General features: G+C 41.0%; 1 protein-coding gene and 1 non-coding gene across 2 annotated transcripts; one reads left to right on the top strand and one right to left on the bottom strand.

The window, feature by feature from the left end:
- The first annotated feature begins 1,884 nt into the window (after positions 1–1,884).
- On the top strand, positions 1,885–4,430 carry LOC133287512 (uncharacterized). The gene is made up of 4 exons (XM_061485141.1): positions 1,885–2,208; positions 2,347–2,538; positions 2,598–3,126; positions 4,375–4,430. Exons 1-4 carry the CDS (start codon positions 1,885–1,887, stop codon positions 4,428–4,430), a joined length of 1,101 nt encoding a protein of 366 aa, XP_061341125.1.
- On the bottom strand, positions 1,891–1,997 carry LOC133287513 (small nucleolar RNA R71). Its single transcript, XR_009748241.1, has one exon. It is a non-coding gene; the product is annotated as a small nucleolar RNA R71 (small nucleolar RNA).
- Positions 4,431–13,041: the final 8,611 nt, after the last annotated feature.

The raw sequence follows: 13,041 nt of genomic DNA, 5'->3' as shown, positions 1-13,041 counted from the left end.
CAATCCCCTATAAGGGATTAGTCGTTCACGAAGACCGGTAGGGCTGAGATGACTTCTAGTTGACTCGGGAATCTATGCATAGTAAGAGATCATGAAGAGTCATGATCTATCTTAGATTCAATAGAAGAAGATTCCTAGTACCTGTGAAATATTATATTTAGGTAATAAAGAGAGATGATACTCTATCCGTGCTCTCGACTAAATGTGAATGACGATGTGAGGGATAATGCTGGCACGGTATCCAAATCAGAAAGGTAGATCACTTGATCAACTCAATTAGTTCTGGGGCTACAGAGCATTGCTAGTGTATCATGTAGTCATTAAATGAATTGGGCCTTTTAAAGGAGTTTAACTGGTTCAAGTTTATTTATGTCAGTAACTAATTGGGCCTAATGGGTCACACACAAAGGTTATTCCTTATTGCAAGTTATAGCAAGTTTGGACCAATAATGAGTTATTGGGCTTTGTCAAGACTATGAGTCAAGTTGGGTTGGAGTAGGGACTCCAAGCCCACTTGATCCATGCGCCCTTTTGGGGCATTAGTGGAGAAAGAGTTTTCACCACTAATGGGCCCAAATATGATGATAGGACAAAGAGGCCTTGGGACATAAATCCTAGTAAGTCAAAGAGTTGACTTGACCAAAATAAGGTTTGGGAAAATTTGAAATTTGAATTTTGAAATTTGAATTTTTGAAATTTGAATTTTGAAATTTGAAATTTGAATTTCGAATTCGAATTACGAACTTGGATAAGATTGAATTTATATTTGAGTTTAAATTTCAAATTGGAATTTGAAATTTGAATTTGAATTTTAAATTCTATGAGGTTAGGTTGTTGAGAATAATTTAAAATTATTTAAAGGAATAATCCAATAGAGATTGGATGAAGATTCTCTCAAATACTCTTTCATTTGAATTCAGAATTGAAATGAATACCGTTGCAACAAAATTTCTGAAGAAAGGAAAGGTATTAAAGGGGCGCATAATTAAAGGGAGTGAATCAAGGAACGTCCCTCTCATCATTCAATTTGTGCGCCTAATTAAAGGTGGCTGATGAGGGACGCCTAATCAAGGGAGAGAATCAAGGAAAATCTCTCTCATCCTTTTAATGTATGCGCCTAATTAAAGGGAGCTGATCTGGGGCGCATAATGAGATGGAGATAATCAAGGAAAGTCTCTCTCATCACTTTAACTTGTGCGCCTAATCATAGGAGGGGCTTATGTGGTTGATCAGTTTTTTATAAAAACCTGATGCATCATTTCTCCTAGGTGTGTGTAGAATTCGAAAAAAAAAAAGCTCCAACCTTTCATTCTCTCTCTTGTTGCACCATCACCTAACCTCAAGACACCATTATAGTCTTGAGAAAAATAATCCAAACACTTGGTAGCCTCTTCCTTGCATGCGCCTAGCCAGCCATCGAGGATAAGGAGGGATCAAGGAGAAAGAGTTCTCGCTAGCAAGAAGGAGATAACCGTGTGGATCACCATTGGAGGGCGTCATCCTTTTGCGCCTACAAGTGAAAAGGTAATTCTGAAATCCTATCGTTTCAACGTAAAACATTCATACATGGGGTGTATAGATGGTCTATGCTTCCGCTGCGAAATTATTTTGTTTTCCACCCATGTATGCGCACCATAGTATGACTATGGTGCAGTCTTTCGAACCTTCACAGAGAACCCCTATAGTCATCTCGATAACTTCTTACTTTATTGTGATACATTAAAAGTAAATGGAGTTCCTCGTGATGCTATCTTGCTCAGGCTATTTCCATGCTCACTGAAGGATGAAGCAAGAGATTGGCTGCAGTCTCTACCTGAAGGAAGCATAACCAATTGGGATGACTTAGCAAGGAAATTCTTGGCCAGATTTTTCTCAGCCTCAAAGATGGCAAGACTCAAGGCAGAAATCAATGCTTTTGAACAAAAAGAAAGCGAAACTTTATACGAGGCTTGGGAACGATTCAAGGGATTACTCAGGAAGTGTCCTCAACATGGAATTGAAGCATGGGAGAAAGCAAGAATCTTTTTCCAAGGGATGACATCCAGCACAAGAACACTGGTGAATGCTGCTATAGGAGGCTCCCCGAAAACAAAAACTCCTGTGGAAGCACTTGAACTGTTGGAATCATTAGCATCTCAAGAATTTGACAATGCTCCAGCCCCAGTTGCACCAAGAAGATCAGGAATCATGAAGCTTGAAGGCTATGATGCGCTCTTAGCCCAGAATGAACAAATGCTACAAATGCACAAGAAACAACAAGAACAATTAGATGCTCTTAATAAGAAATTTAATATTTCTCAAGTTTCTTCTGTTTCTAATGCTAACATTAAATGTGATATTTGTCAGGAGGCTCATGCAAATGAGGATTGTGAATACATAAGAGCAGCGGAAAAGCCACTAGCAGAGGTCAATGGACTCTGGTATGATCAAAAGAATCAGAATCAACATCCAGGGTTGAGTTACAAGTCAAATTACCAGCTGAATCCTCCTTTGCCATTGCAACAACAACAACAACCTCCACAATCAGAGTGGGAAAAAGCATTTGCACAGCTGTCCAAGACCACCTCGGACTACATTCAGAATTCAAATTCCTTCAGAGAGGAGACAAGAGCCTCATTCTGGAATCAAGAAGCTTCGATCCGGAACTTGGAGACTCGCTGTCAAGACAGTTCACTGAAAGGGCTCATGGTGCTTTGCCAAGCAACACAATTGTCAATCCAAGGGAGCATTGCAATGCTATCACCACTAGGAGTGGGACAATAATTCAGCCTATAGAGGAACAACCCGAAAAAAAGAAGAAGGATGGAAAAGCATCAGATGAAGAAGAGAAGGAAGAAAAGGCAAAGGATACAATTGAAGTTGACAAAAACAATCCTGAAAAAGCCGAAAATAAACTATTCAAGTGGGAGAAGAAGAAAGCTCTAGAAAGACAGAACAAGCCATTGGATCTCTCCCCATATGCTCGAATACCTTATCCTCAGAGATTAAAGAAAGAGATTCAGAAGCAGCAACATTCAAAGTTTCTAGACATATTCAGGAAATTGCAGATTAACATTCCTTTTGCCGAAGCTTTGGAGAACATGCCCAACTATGCAAGGTTCATGAAGGATCTATTATCAAGGAAACGTAAGTTGCAGGAATGTGAGACGCTGAATCTGACTGGTCAAACGTTCCCTGCTGTCTTGACAACGTTCCTCAGGAACAACAAGTTTAGTCTGATGGCAAACAATTACCCACTGCGTTATATATGTGATCCTTCCTGCTTGAGAGAAGGTGTGATAATAATCATTGGAGATTGATAGATACAAGATTAAATAAAGTAAAAATAAAATAGTTATAACTATAATCAAGAGACAACAAAGTGGATGGTTTAAAAATAGTCTAACACAAGGAACATATTTACTGCTCCATTCTTAAATAGTTATTTTCTCTGCTCAAGACTTAGCACTTTTTGGCTTTGCCCTAGTTTCTTAACTGCCAACTCTGATTCCTCAGCTCATGGTATGGATGGCTCACAGGTTTCCATATTCCTATGGCTCCCTAGACTCCAACAGGTACTTGGTACATAACCTTAAAATGGACGAAGTAGTCCTTTATTCCTAAGGAGACCAATAGTGTCGTTGCCAAAACACTACCTTCCCCCACTGGCTAAGCTGTCTGAAATCCCTTCCTTAAGGAAGTTCCTTTCTCAGTATGTGTTCAATTTCCATTGATGCACAATGAATATAGCTTACTTGGCCAGGGAAATACAAAAAGCTTCAGTCAAGAGTTTTGAAAATAATTCTTTAAGAGTTTTACAACTTATCTGTCCCATAGATATTTCAGCCCATGGCTGATACTTTAAACATAATTATTCTAAACTGAAGTCCCATAGACCCGAGATTCAGTTCCGAGATAACGAGTGGAAAGGAAAGAAGAAACACTTATATTGAAATGAAACAAGAAAGATTACAACAAAATATAAAATGGAGAAGATGGTTGATGCTCGTGAGGAGTCTCAAGTGAATGTTACAGAACAAGGTAGAAGTGTTGTCACTTAACTACAGCTACAACTATACAAAATTAAACTACTAACTAATATTTAGGTGATCTCTTCTTCAGGAATTTTGTTCCTAAGGAATTCGATGATATCTTCGTGTTTGGGACGTCTTTTTTATAGGCAGAAGAGGGAGTGGCAGTCTTGTAAAATCTTTTGGAGTTGGTTTCTTGATTGAAGGAACGGGCGGTGGCAACAGTGTTTGGAAGCTTGCAAATTGCTTGATGGGACAATTTTTGTTGATGATTAGCCGTTTTCTTGTAGTCCCCCATGCCTTGCTTTCTTCTTAGCCAATGAGAACTCTTGATTCTCTGCTGTTCACGTTTCTTTGCATTTAGTTGGTGCACCGCCTCTGCTTTATGGAGACTTTGTTTCTACGTTTCCTGCAAAGTGAACATAAGCATTAAATGAGTGGAGCAGGTGCATTAAATGCTCTCAATTCGTTCCCCTTTTAATATGTTTTCAAAGATTATGTCATCATCCGTTCCCCCACTGTGTTTTTGTCACAAATGTTTAAAACAAGTGATTTTCATGCTAAAGTTGCTCATCAGATGAGGGAACATATGGTATTTTGCCATCAAAATGGGCTTAGATGAGAACGAATTTACGTCCCATCAAACACCCCAAAACTAAATTGTTGGTTGTCCTCAAACAACTCAGAAATAATGTTTTAGGCTGATCAATTTCAAAGAATAGCTCAACATTAAAAACTTGAGCCAGTGAGCAATCATAATCTTTTCAAAAAATGAACTACTTTGCATAGGTGACAAGTAGAAAGAATTTGTTCCAAGGTAAGTGAAGGTTGCTGATCTTCTGTCTCATTATCACTCAGGGCTTGGTGTTTCTCTGTCCATTCCTGGATGTGATTCTTCAGAACTTGCTTTTCTGCTGTTTTCCTATGAAGTGCAAATGTCTTCCCTTCCAAGGATCTTTTGAGATGAGGGTTTATGGAGGTGTGGAAGATTGGTGGTAATAATTGTGGGGCCATGGAACGTTTACATTTGTGCTTTTGAACTGGACTTTTGCTGTTTGAGGGAACATCTTGTCTTTTTGTACCTTTTCTTTCCTTGAAGGAAAGTTTTCTGGTATTTTCTTCTGAAATTTTCATTTGAATGGTTGTTCCTTTTTTTCTTTGTTTTCCTTTTCCTATCCTTTTTGTTCATTTTTGGGTCTGTTCCTTGTCCTTCTGGTTGACTTGGTGATGTGTTGGTGACTATGAATGGAATGGAAGTGTTTAGTTGGTTGATCCTTGTTAGTGAAATCCATCTGTTCTTCAGCAGTACTCACAACATCAAGGCAAGTTTAGAAGTTTCATTGTGGTTACACCTCAAGAACGCTCTCATAAGTAAGTGTTTGGCTTTATTCCATTCCTTTCCATCTTTAGTTCACACAGATCAGTATCCCTAAAAAATCTGAGGATTAAATTCTCTTCACTTTTCCTATTTCAAGCATTCAGAGAAAGAATAAGAATGATTAATTACTGACTTTGTGTTTCATGGTATTGGCTATTCAAAATTTAACAGCCACAATACTATAACTGAAATGTATGCACCAAGCAGTTTGATCACAAAAATATTTTTCATTTCAAAAAGTTAATATTTACAACGGAACAGAAAGGGAAATACTATAACATAAAAATAAACTAAAACTTAAAACAGATAAGAGGGTTTTCTCCTTTTCATTGGGGACGTCTCTTGTCCAAAGTGGGGTCCTATTCAGCTTGCTTAGCTTCATCAACTTCCTCTTGGGTAAATGGTCTCCTCCTGAGCTGATCTCTTAGTCTTATTACTTCAGCTGTAGGGAGCCATTTCTCAGCATCCTTCAGTAGATCACTGATTATGGCAACGAGGTAGTTGATGGTGGATCTCATCATTGTCCTGCCATGGCGAATGTGGACAATCTGCCCTTCTACATCCAGCAACCTCATCTCCAACTGATAAATTCTCTTCTCCAAGTACGTTCCAAAGGCCTTGAGGGCTTCTTTGGTCTCTTTTCGTTCTTCAGCATGCTTGAGGAGGAGTTTATTCAGCAAGTGTTCAGCTCTATAGTTATGCATGGATTTGGAATGTATCAGGGAGTCAGATGCTCTTCTGATCTCACCCTTGACAGCCTGTTATGTTGATTCAGAAGCTGCAGCATTTTCTTTTTTGATGGCTGCTCTGATGGTGCTAAGGTGTTGTTCTCTTTCTTCCTTCTGTTGTTCCTGGAATTTGTTGAAGGAAGAAGAGAGTTGGCCCAATCCGTCCCTTATAACCTTCAGCTCATCATTAGTGCTGGTCATATCAATTTGGGGAACGGATTGTCTTGCAGGCAGCCATGGAATCTGAAATATGAGGAGGTGGTCAAGGATGTTGACTCCTCTAAATGGCTTGAAGCCATGGAATTTGAAAAATAATTGAAGTGTATGTGAAGTGTTTTTGGACCTAGAAGAAATAATTGGGAAAATGAGGTTGTGATGGTGTAGAAGGGAAAGTGGCACCTAAAATGGTGTCGTGGTAGCCTTAGGATGCTAAAGAAAAATAAAATGAAAATTTAGAAAAATATTTTGGGATTTAAGCCTATGTTGGCCGAACCTACCATGTGTAGGGGAGGATTTTGGTGTTTTGGAATCTTATGGATTTCACTTTGTATTGATGATCCTTGTGTGATCATTGTAGATTGCCTCCCGCGGAATTGAACTCAGAACCGTGAGCTTGGTGGGTTGCCTTTGGTCTCGGACCAAAGGGATTTTGGCATTTCTATTTGTACCAAGCTCGGGAACGTATTAAATTGGAGCTGTAAGAAGGAGATTATTCAGGTAATCCTTTGGTACTGGGGTTTGATCCCCGTGTGTGCTCCACCATGCCCGTTGAGAGTAGTGGTAGGAAATGTATGCGAATAATGTAGTATAACATGTCCATGCATATTGTATATATAGTGGTACATAGGATGTACCGTGTCTCTGGCCAGTAGACTGTTGCCTTCGGGCGTTACGGACTTCCACTGGATAGGTCTTCGTGAGAGAGTTCCAGTTGACCTGGGGTCGTGGTGTGTTATCCGGATAGGAGAACACTAGAAATTCTCGGGTGGTTATAGATGGAGGGTGCCTTGGTTGATGTTGTGGGAACACTCCATGGTTTGAAACCGTAGGCTATATGCCGAGGCCAATAGGATGGACGTTGCGTGATTTTGGCATTGACCATTCCAGCTTCGTCGTATTTTGTTCCCTATGCTTCCCTACTTCACTAAATCCCTTGCTTTATCCAGTCTTAAATGTTATGTTATGTTGTTTATATGCATCTATGTGAGCCATAGGGTGGAGTATTCTCCAGAACCTCTGGATTACTGAGATATATCCGTATATCTCACCCCGCTTTGGGGACTTTATTTCAGGTGGTAGCAGTGGTGTTGGGGCGGCGGCCAAGAAGCCCGTAGGATGAGCATGTGGACGTAGCCATTGTAACAGCCCATTGTACACCGGTATTGTTAACATTAATTATGATATTAAGCGCAGTTACAATCACAGCAGTTCCTTTATAAAAATGCGAGTAAACTTTTTCCATTTATTATGCGAGCATTTATAATAATAAAAAGCGTAATAAATATAAGTTGTGACCGTAACAGTAAAATCTTTGTGGAATAATTATTTAAACTACTTTTATATCATATATTACTTCCCTGAAGTCACTAAGGGGTTCTCATAAACCTATTTAGCTAAAATCTCACTTTTACGTTTTCCACTTATTCGAATATGGTTTGGTCTTTAATTTTCTGCGGACAAACGGCATTCTACAAGGCTCCCATCTTTTAGTATATTATTCTAGACTTAATTACCTTTCTAGGAAGCTACCATACGAGTCATAAAGTTCTTGTTTGCTATGGATATCGTTGTTTGAAGTTGGACAAGCAAATCTGTCAGCCAACCACAAAACAGCTCCAAACATCCTTCATTCAATCACTTATTATGGAAAATACACTTAACCAATTGCTCTCAAATTTTTACACAACAAACTAGACACCTCAAGCTTCAATGTGGCATATCATACACCTATTTGACCAAGAAAAGAAGCGGGAATAATTTTCCCAAACTCGGTCCAGATCAGCCCCATGTCCAGGGACCAACAGCGAGATCCCGTTGATGAACATTCCCGTGGTCAAAGAATTCGAGGATGTATTTCCTGACGACATTACCACCTTTCCCCCTGAAAGGGAAGTGGAGTTTTCTATTGAACTTATTCCCGGGACTGGACCAATCTCAATTGCACCCTACCGTATGTCTCCCCTTGAATTGGTAGAATTGAAGAAGCAATTAGAAGACCTGCTAGGGAAGAATTTCATCCGACCCAGTGTATCCCCGTGGGGAGCACCAGTTCTATTCGTAAGGAAGAAGGACGGATCAATGAGACTTTGCACAGACTATCGGCAACTCAACAAAGTGACTGTCAAGAACAAATACCCATTGCCTCGTATCGAGGACTTAATTGATCAGTTAAGAGGTGCAAATGTGTTTTCGAAGATTGATCTTCGATCAGGATATCATCAGATCCGGATCAAACCGGAGGACATCCCGAAGACAGCTTTCAGATCAAGATACGGGCACTATGAGTACTTGGTCATTTCCTTCGGATTGACTAATGCCCCGGCAGTATTCATGAGCTACATGAACCAGATCTTCCAACCTTACTTGGATCGATTCGTGGTCGTATTCATCGATGACATACTGATATACTCGAAGAGCAAAGAGGAGCATGAAGAACACTTGAGAATTGTGCTACAGGTATTGCGGGAGAAACAACTGTATGCGAAACCATCAAAGTGTGAATTCTGGTTGCCAGAGATTCAGTTTCTTGGACATGTAATTTCAGAGAAAGGAGTAGCAGTGGATCCCAGCAAGATTGAAGCAGTAGTAGATTGGGAACGACCAAAGACTGTCACAGAGATAAGGAGCTTCCTTGGACTAGCAGGATACTATCGGAGATTCATTGAAGGATTCTCGAAGCGGGTATTGCCACTTACCCGATTGACAAGAAAGCAGGTCCCTTTTGTGTGGACCGAGGAATGTGAAGCTTGTTTCCAAGAGTTAAAGAGAATGTTGACTACAGCTCCAGTACTGACACTGCCAGACCCGGAGGAACCATTTGAGGTATACTGTGATGCCTCCAAGATAGGCTTGGGATGTGTACTGATGCAGCATGGCAGACCAGTAGCATATGCATCCCGACAGTTGAAGCCGCATGAAGAAAACTACCCCACTCACGATCTAGAACTAGCAGCGATCGTGTTTGCCCTGAAGATATGGCGTCATCACCTGTACGGTGCAACCACAACAGTTTATAGCGATCACAAGAGCCTCAAGTACTTATTCGATCAAAAAGAACTGAACATGAGACAGCGTCGTTGGATGGAGTTCATAAAGGACTACAACTTTGAATTGCAATACCATCCCGGCAAGGCGAACGTAGTTGCAGATGCCTTGAGCAGAAAAACCAGAATGGTCACAAGCATGATGATAGCCGAGCATCAACTGATAGAGGACTTCCGAAACTTAGGCCTAGCAGTGATGAATAGCGAATGCGAGGCCGAATATTGGGCGGTGCAGATCACCGACGAACTACTAGAAAAGATCAAACAGGCTCAGCAAGCCGTCGACTGTTTAAAGAGGCTAAGGAATCAATCTGGTGTGAGCCTGAACCAGCAAGGTATAATTACCTTCCAAGGGAGAATAGTTGTCCCTACGAAGCTCTTGAGAGAGGAAGTCATGGAGCTAGCACATAAGAGCCAATACTCAATACACCCAGGAGCCACCAAGATGTACGCAGACTTGAAAAAGAATTTCTGGTGGAAAGGAATGAAGAGAGATGTGGGAAGATACGTAAGCAAGTGCATGGTGTGTCAGAAAGTAAAGATTGAGCATCAGCGGCCGGCAGGCACCCTACAGCCTTGAGCATCCCCGAGTGGAAGTGGCAGAGTATATCTATGGACTTCGTAACCAGCCTACCCAGAACTCAAGCAGGCTATGATGCCATCTGGGTAGTGGTCGACAGATTGACCAAATCAGCTCACTTTATACCGGTAAAAGGAACTTACACGACAGAGAAATTGGCCCAGATTTATGTAAAAGAGATTGTAAGATTACATGGCGTCCCTGAAAGCATAATCAGTGATCGGGATCCTAAGTTTACGTCCCGGTTCTGGTATTCATTACAGCAGGCGTTTGGGACCCAACTGCGATTGAGCACGGCATATCACCCCCAAACAGATGGGCAGACAGAAAGAACAATACAAACACTTGAAGACATGTTAAGAGCCTGCGCTTTAGAGAAGGAAGGTTGTTGGGATCAGTATCTGCCATTGGCAGAATTCTCTTACAATAACAGTTATCATGCCAGTATCGGTATGGCCCCGTATGAAGCACTTTATGGAAGGAGGTGTCGTACACCTGTATGCTGGGAAGAAGTGGGCGACAGAGAAATGTTCGGGCCGGACATGGTGAAAGAAACGACAGAGCAGATTAAGATGATCCGCGACAGGTTGCGGAAAGCCCAAGATCGGCAGAAAAGTTATTATGACTTGAAGCACCGACCCCTAGAATTTGAAGTAGGGGATCATGTGTTCATCAAGCTCTCCCCTGTTACTGGTGTTGGTAGAGCTCTCGGTGTAAAGAAGTTAAGCCCACGCTATATCGGTCCCTATCAGATTCTGAAAAGGGTAGGACCAGTAGCCTATCAGTTAGCATTACCACCCAATCTGGCAAATCTTCACGATGTATTCCATGTAAGCCAATTAAAGAAATATTTGGCAGATCCCTCACATGTGGTGTTACCGGATGCTGTAGAAGTAAGACCCAACTTGAAGATTCCGGTAGTACCCTACAAAATTCTAGACAGAGAAGAGAAGCGCCTTCGCAGCAAGGTGATACCAATGGTAAAGGTACAATGGCAAGGAAGGACTACCGAAGAAGCAACCTGGGAGCGAGAAGACGAGATCCGGCAGAAGTACCCCGACTTAGAATGTTTGTAATTTTCGGGACGAAAATTTTATTAGGTAGGGTGGATGTAATAACCCAAAAATCTTGTACTCGAAATTAGCCTAATGAAATGAAATGAAAAGGGATCAAGTCCACATTCAGTGAACGAGTAGCTTTGAATAAGCAACATTAGTCCTAAGCTAGAACCCACTTTAAATAAGATAATTAATAACTTAACCCAATGTGGTTTAAAGCCCAAACAATGTCCTAGCCCAACCCACTTAAGAATATAAATAAGTTAAGATCAAGTGAGAAAGGATATAAGCCCAAAGCAATGCAAGCCCATTTTATGAATTGAATAAGGAGTAGCCCAATTAGTAAGTACATAAAGACCCAAGCCCACACCACTCAAACAAAGCCTAAGCCCATTTACTAATGATCAAACCTCTCCATCAACACTATTGGGCCGAAAACACCACTATGCCCAATCCAATTCAAAGATAAGCCCTAGATGAGGTGGCAACACATGATAGGAAGAATTTGTATGAAGTTACACCTCCCCACATGATAACTTAGGCCATGACAAGGAGAGAAGGAAAGGAAGTTGTGTTCACATTCCCCTAGGCGCTAAATAAGGAAGGAGTTTGTGTAAGAAATACTCCAAACCTAACCAATGCATGTGACTTACTGTAACCAAAAGCAACATTACTTTCCCTTAAGCTACCTTGGAGGGCGCACACATGACAAGAAAAGGAAGCTTCCTTCTTACACACTCAAGCCATGCATGACACAAGTCTATCCATCTCCCAAGGTAACACATCAAGGGAACATAAACCAAGATTCCCTTCATAAAAGTAGGCTCACTTTCCCTCTTCCCTAGGCGCACAAGTCTTCCCCAATGCATGATTAAAAAGGTGAAGCCACCTTTTCTCCATCTCCCTAGGCGCAATAATTAGCATGAAAAGGGAAGACTTGTTCTTACACACCTTATGATGAGTGTGACATACTCAAGGTGATTCCCAAACCCCATGCATTGGGAAGTCCCAAAGACACTCTATCCTAGAATTCAATTATGGAAAGCTAAAAGACAAAAGGCCCTACACATTAACCAACATTTCTTCAATGATGATTAAAGCAATTAACATTGGTACACGCAAAGACCTTCCTCCTTCCCATGCACCTCATTCCCCAAAGTAATTAAGGATGCACCTCGTTTCCCTAACCAAGGCATGTCATACAAAAGTTCTTCTCCCCATGCACACTACCCTTCAAGCAATTAATGTGAGCCTTATCTTCCTTCCACTTAGGCGCTACACACCTAGAACCCCTTCGATTCACGCGCACCACTTCCTAAGTGAATAATGATGAAGTTTTGTTTTCTAGATAGAAATGCAAGAGTCCCCCCATGCGTATGACACCTTGAGTGTCCTACACTCTACACACTATCATTACCCCTTCCCCATGCTTATGACAACCTTGAACAATGTGAGGAGACTTGCTTACCCCACACTCAACCAAGACCTAGCCTATCCTATCCTAGGCATGATGATTAGGGAGACTTGAATAAAAAGCTGTACAAACAAAGGCCTCTCCCCTTCCTAGCCGTACACTACCTAAAGAACCAAAGCAAGGACACACTCCCTCACTTCTAGCCACCCACTCATAAACAAGAAACAAGTGAACCAACAACTCTCCTCTCTTCTTAGACTTACGTAAAGAAAGATTAAGAAGAGGTTAGAAGCAACTCTCAATCCTAGAGGACTACTTGAAGATCAAGTTGGAGTTATATTTTGGACATCATCTTTGAGGTAAGATTTCATGAACCCTTTTATCCCTTCAAGTGAGTAGAATGAACTCTAACTAGTTTAGATGACTAGATCTTGGACTAATAAAGTCATGCATGCATCTTTCATCTTTAAAATCACCTCTTAAGTATATCATCCCTAAATGGCCGAACCTCAAAGGTATGCATGCACCCTCTAAATATTCACAATATTTACTAAGCAACCTAACCCTAAATGACCGAATCTATATGTACCCGACTAGATATTGAATATGT

This window comes from Gastrolobium bilobum, unplaced genomic scaffold (genome assembly GCF_033153095.1).
Source record: "Gastrolobium bilobum isolate Gb01-03AN ecotype WA unplaced genomic scaffold, APGP_CSIRO_Gbil_v1 utg41707, whole genome shotgun sequence".
NCBI classification, from domain to species: domain Eukaryota; kingdom Viridiplantae; phylum Streptophyta; class Magnoliopsida; order Fabales; family Fabaceae; genus Gastrolobium; species Gastrolobium bilobum.
This window is presented reverse-complemented; position numbering and strand designations above follow the sequence as displayed.

Bases quoted from the DNA above. Each gene is read 5' to 3' on its own strand.
- LOC133287512 (XM_061485141.1), top strand. From the start codon at position 1,885: ATGGCAAGACTCAAGGCAGAAATCAATGCTTTTGAACAAAAAGAAAGC. The intron at 2,539-2,597 runs GCATTTGCACAG...AAATTCCTTCAG, and splicing joins CACAATCAGAGTGGGAAAAA to AGAGGAGACAAGAGCCTCAT. The intron at 3,127-4,374 runs GTAAGTTGCAGG...CTTTGCATTTAG, and splicing joins GGATCTATTATCAAGGAAAC to TTGGTGCACCGCCTCTGCTT.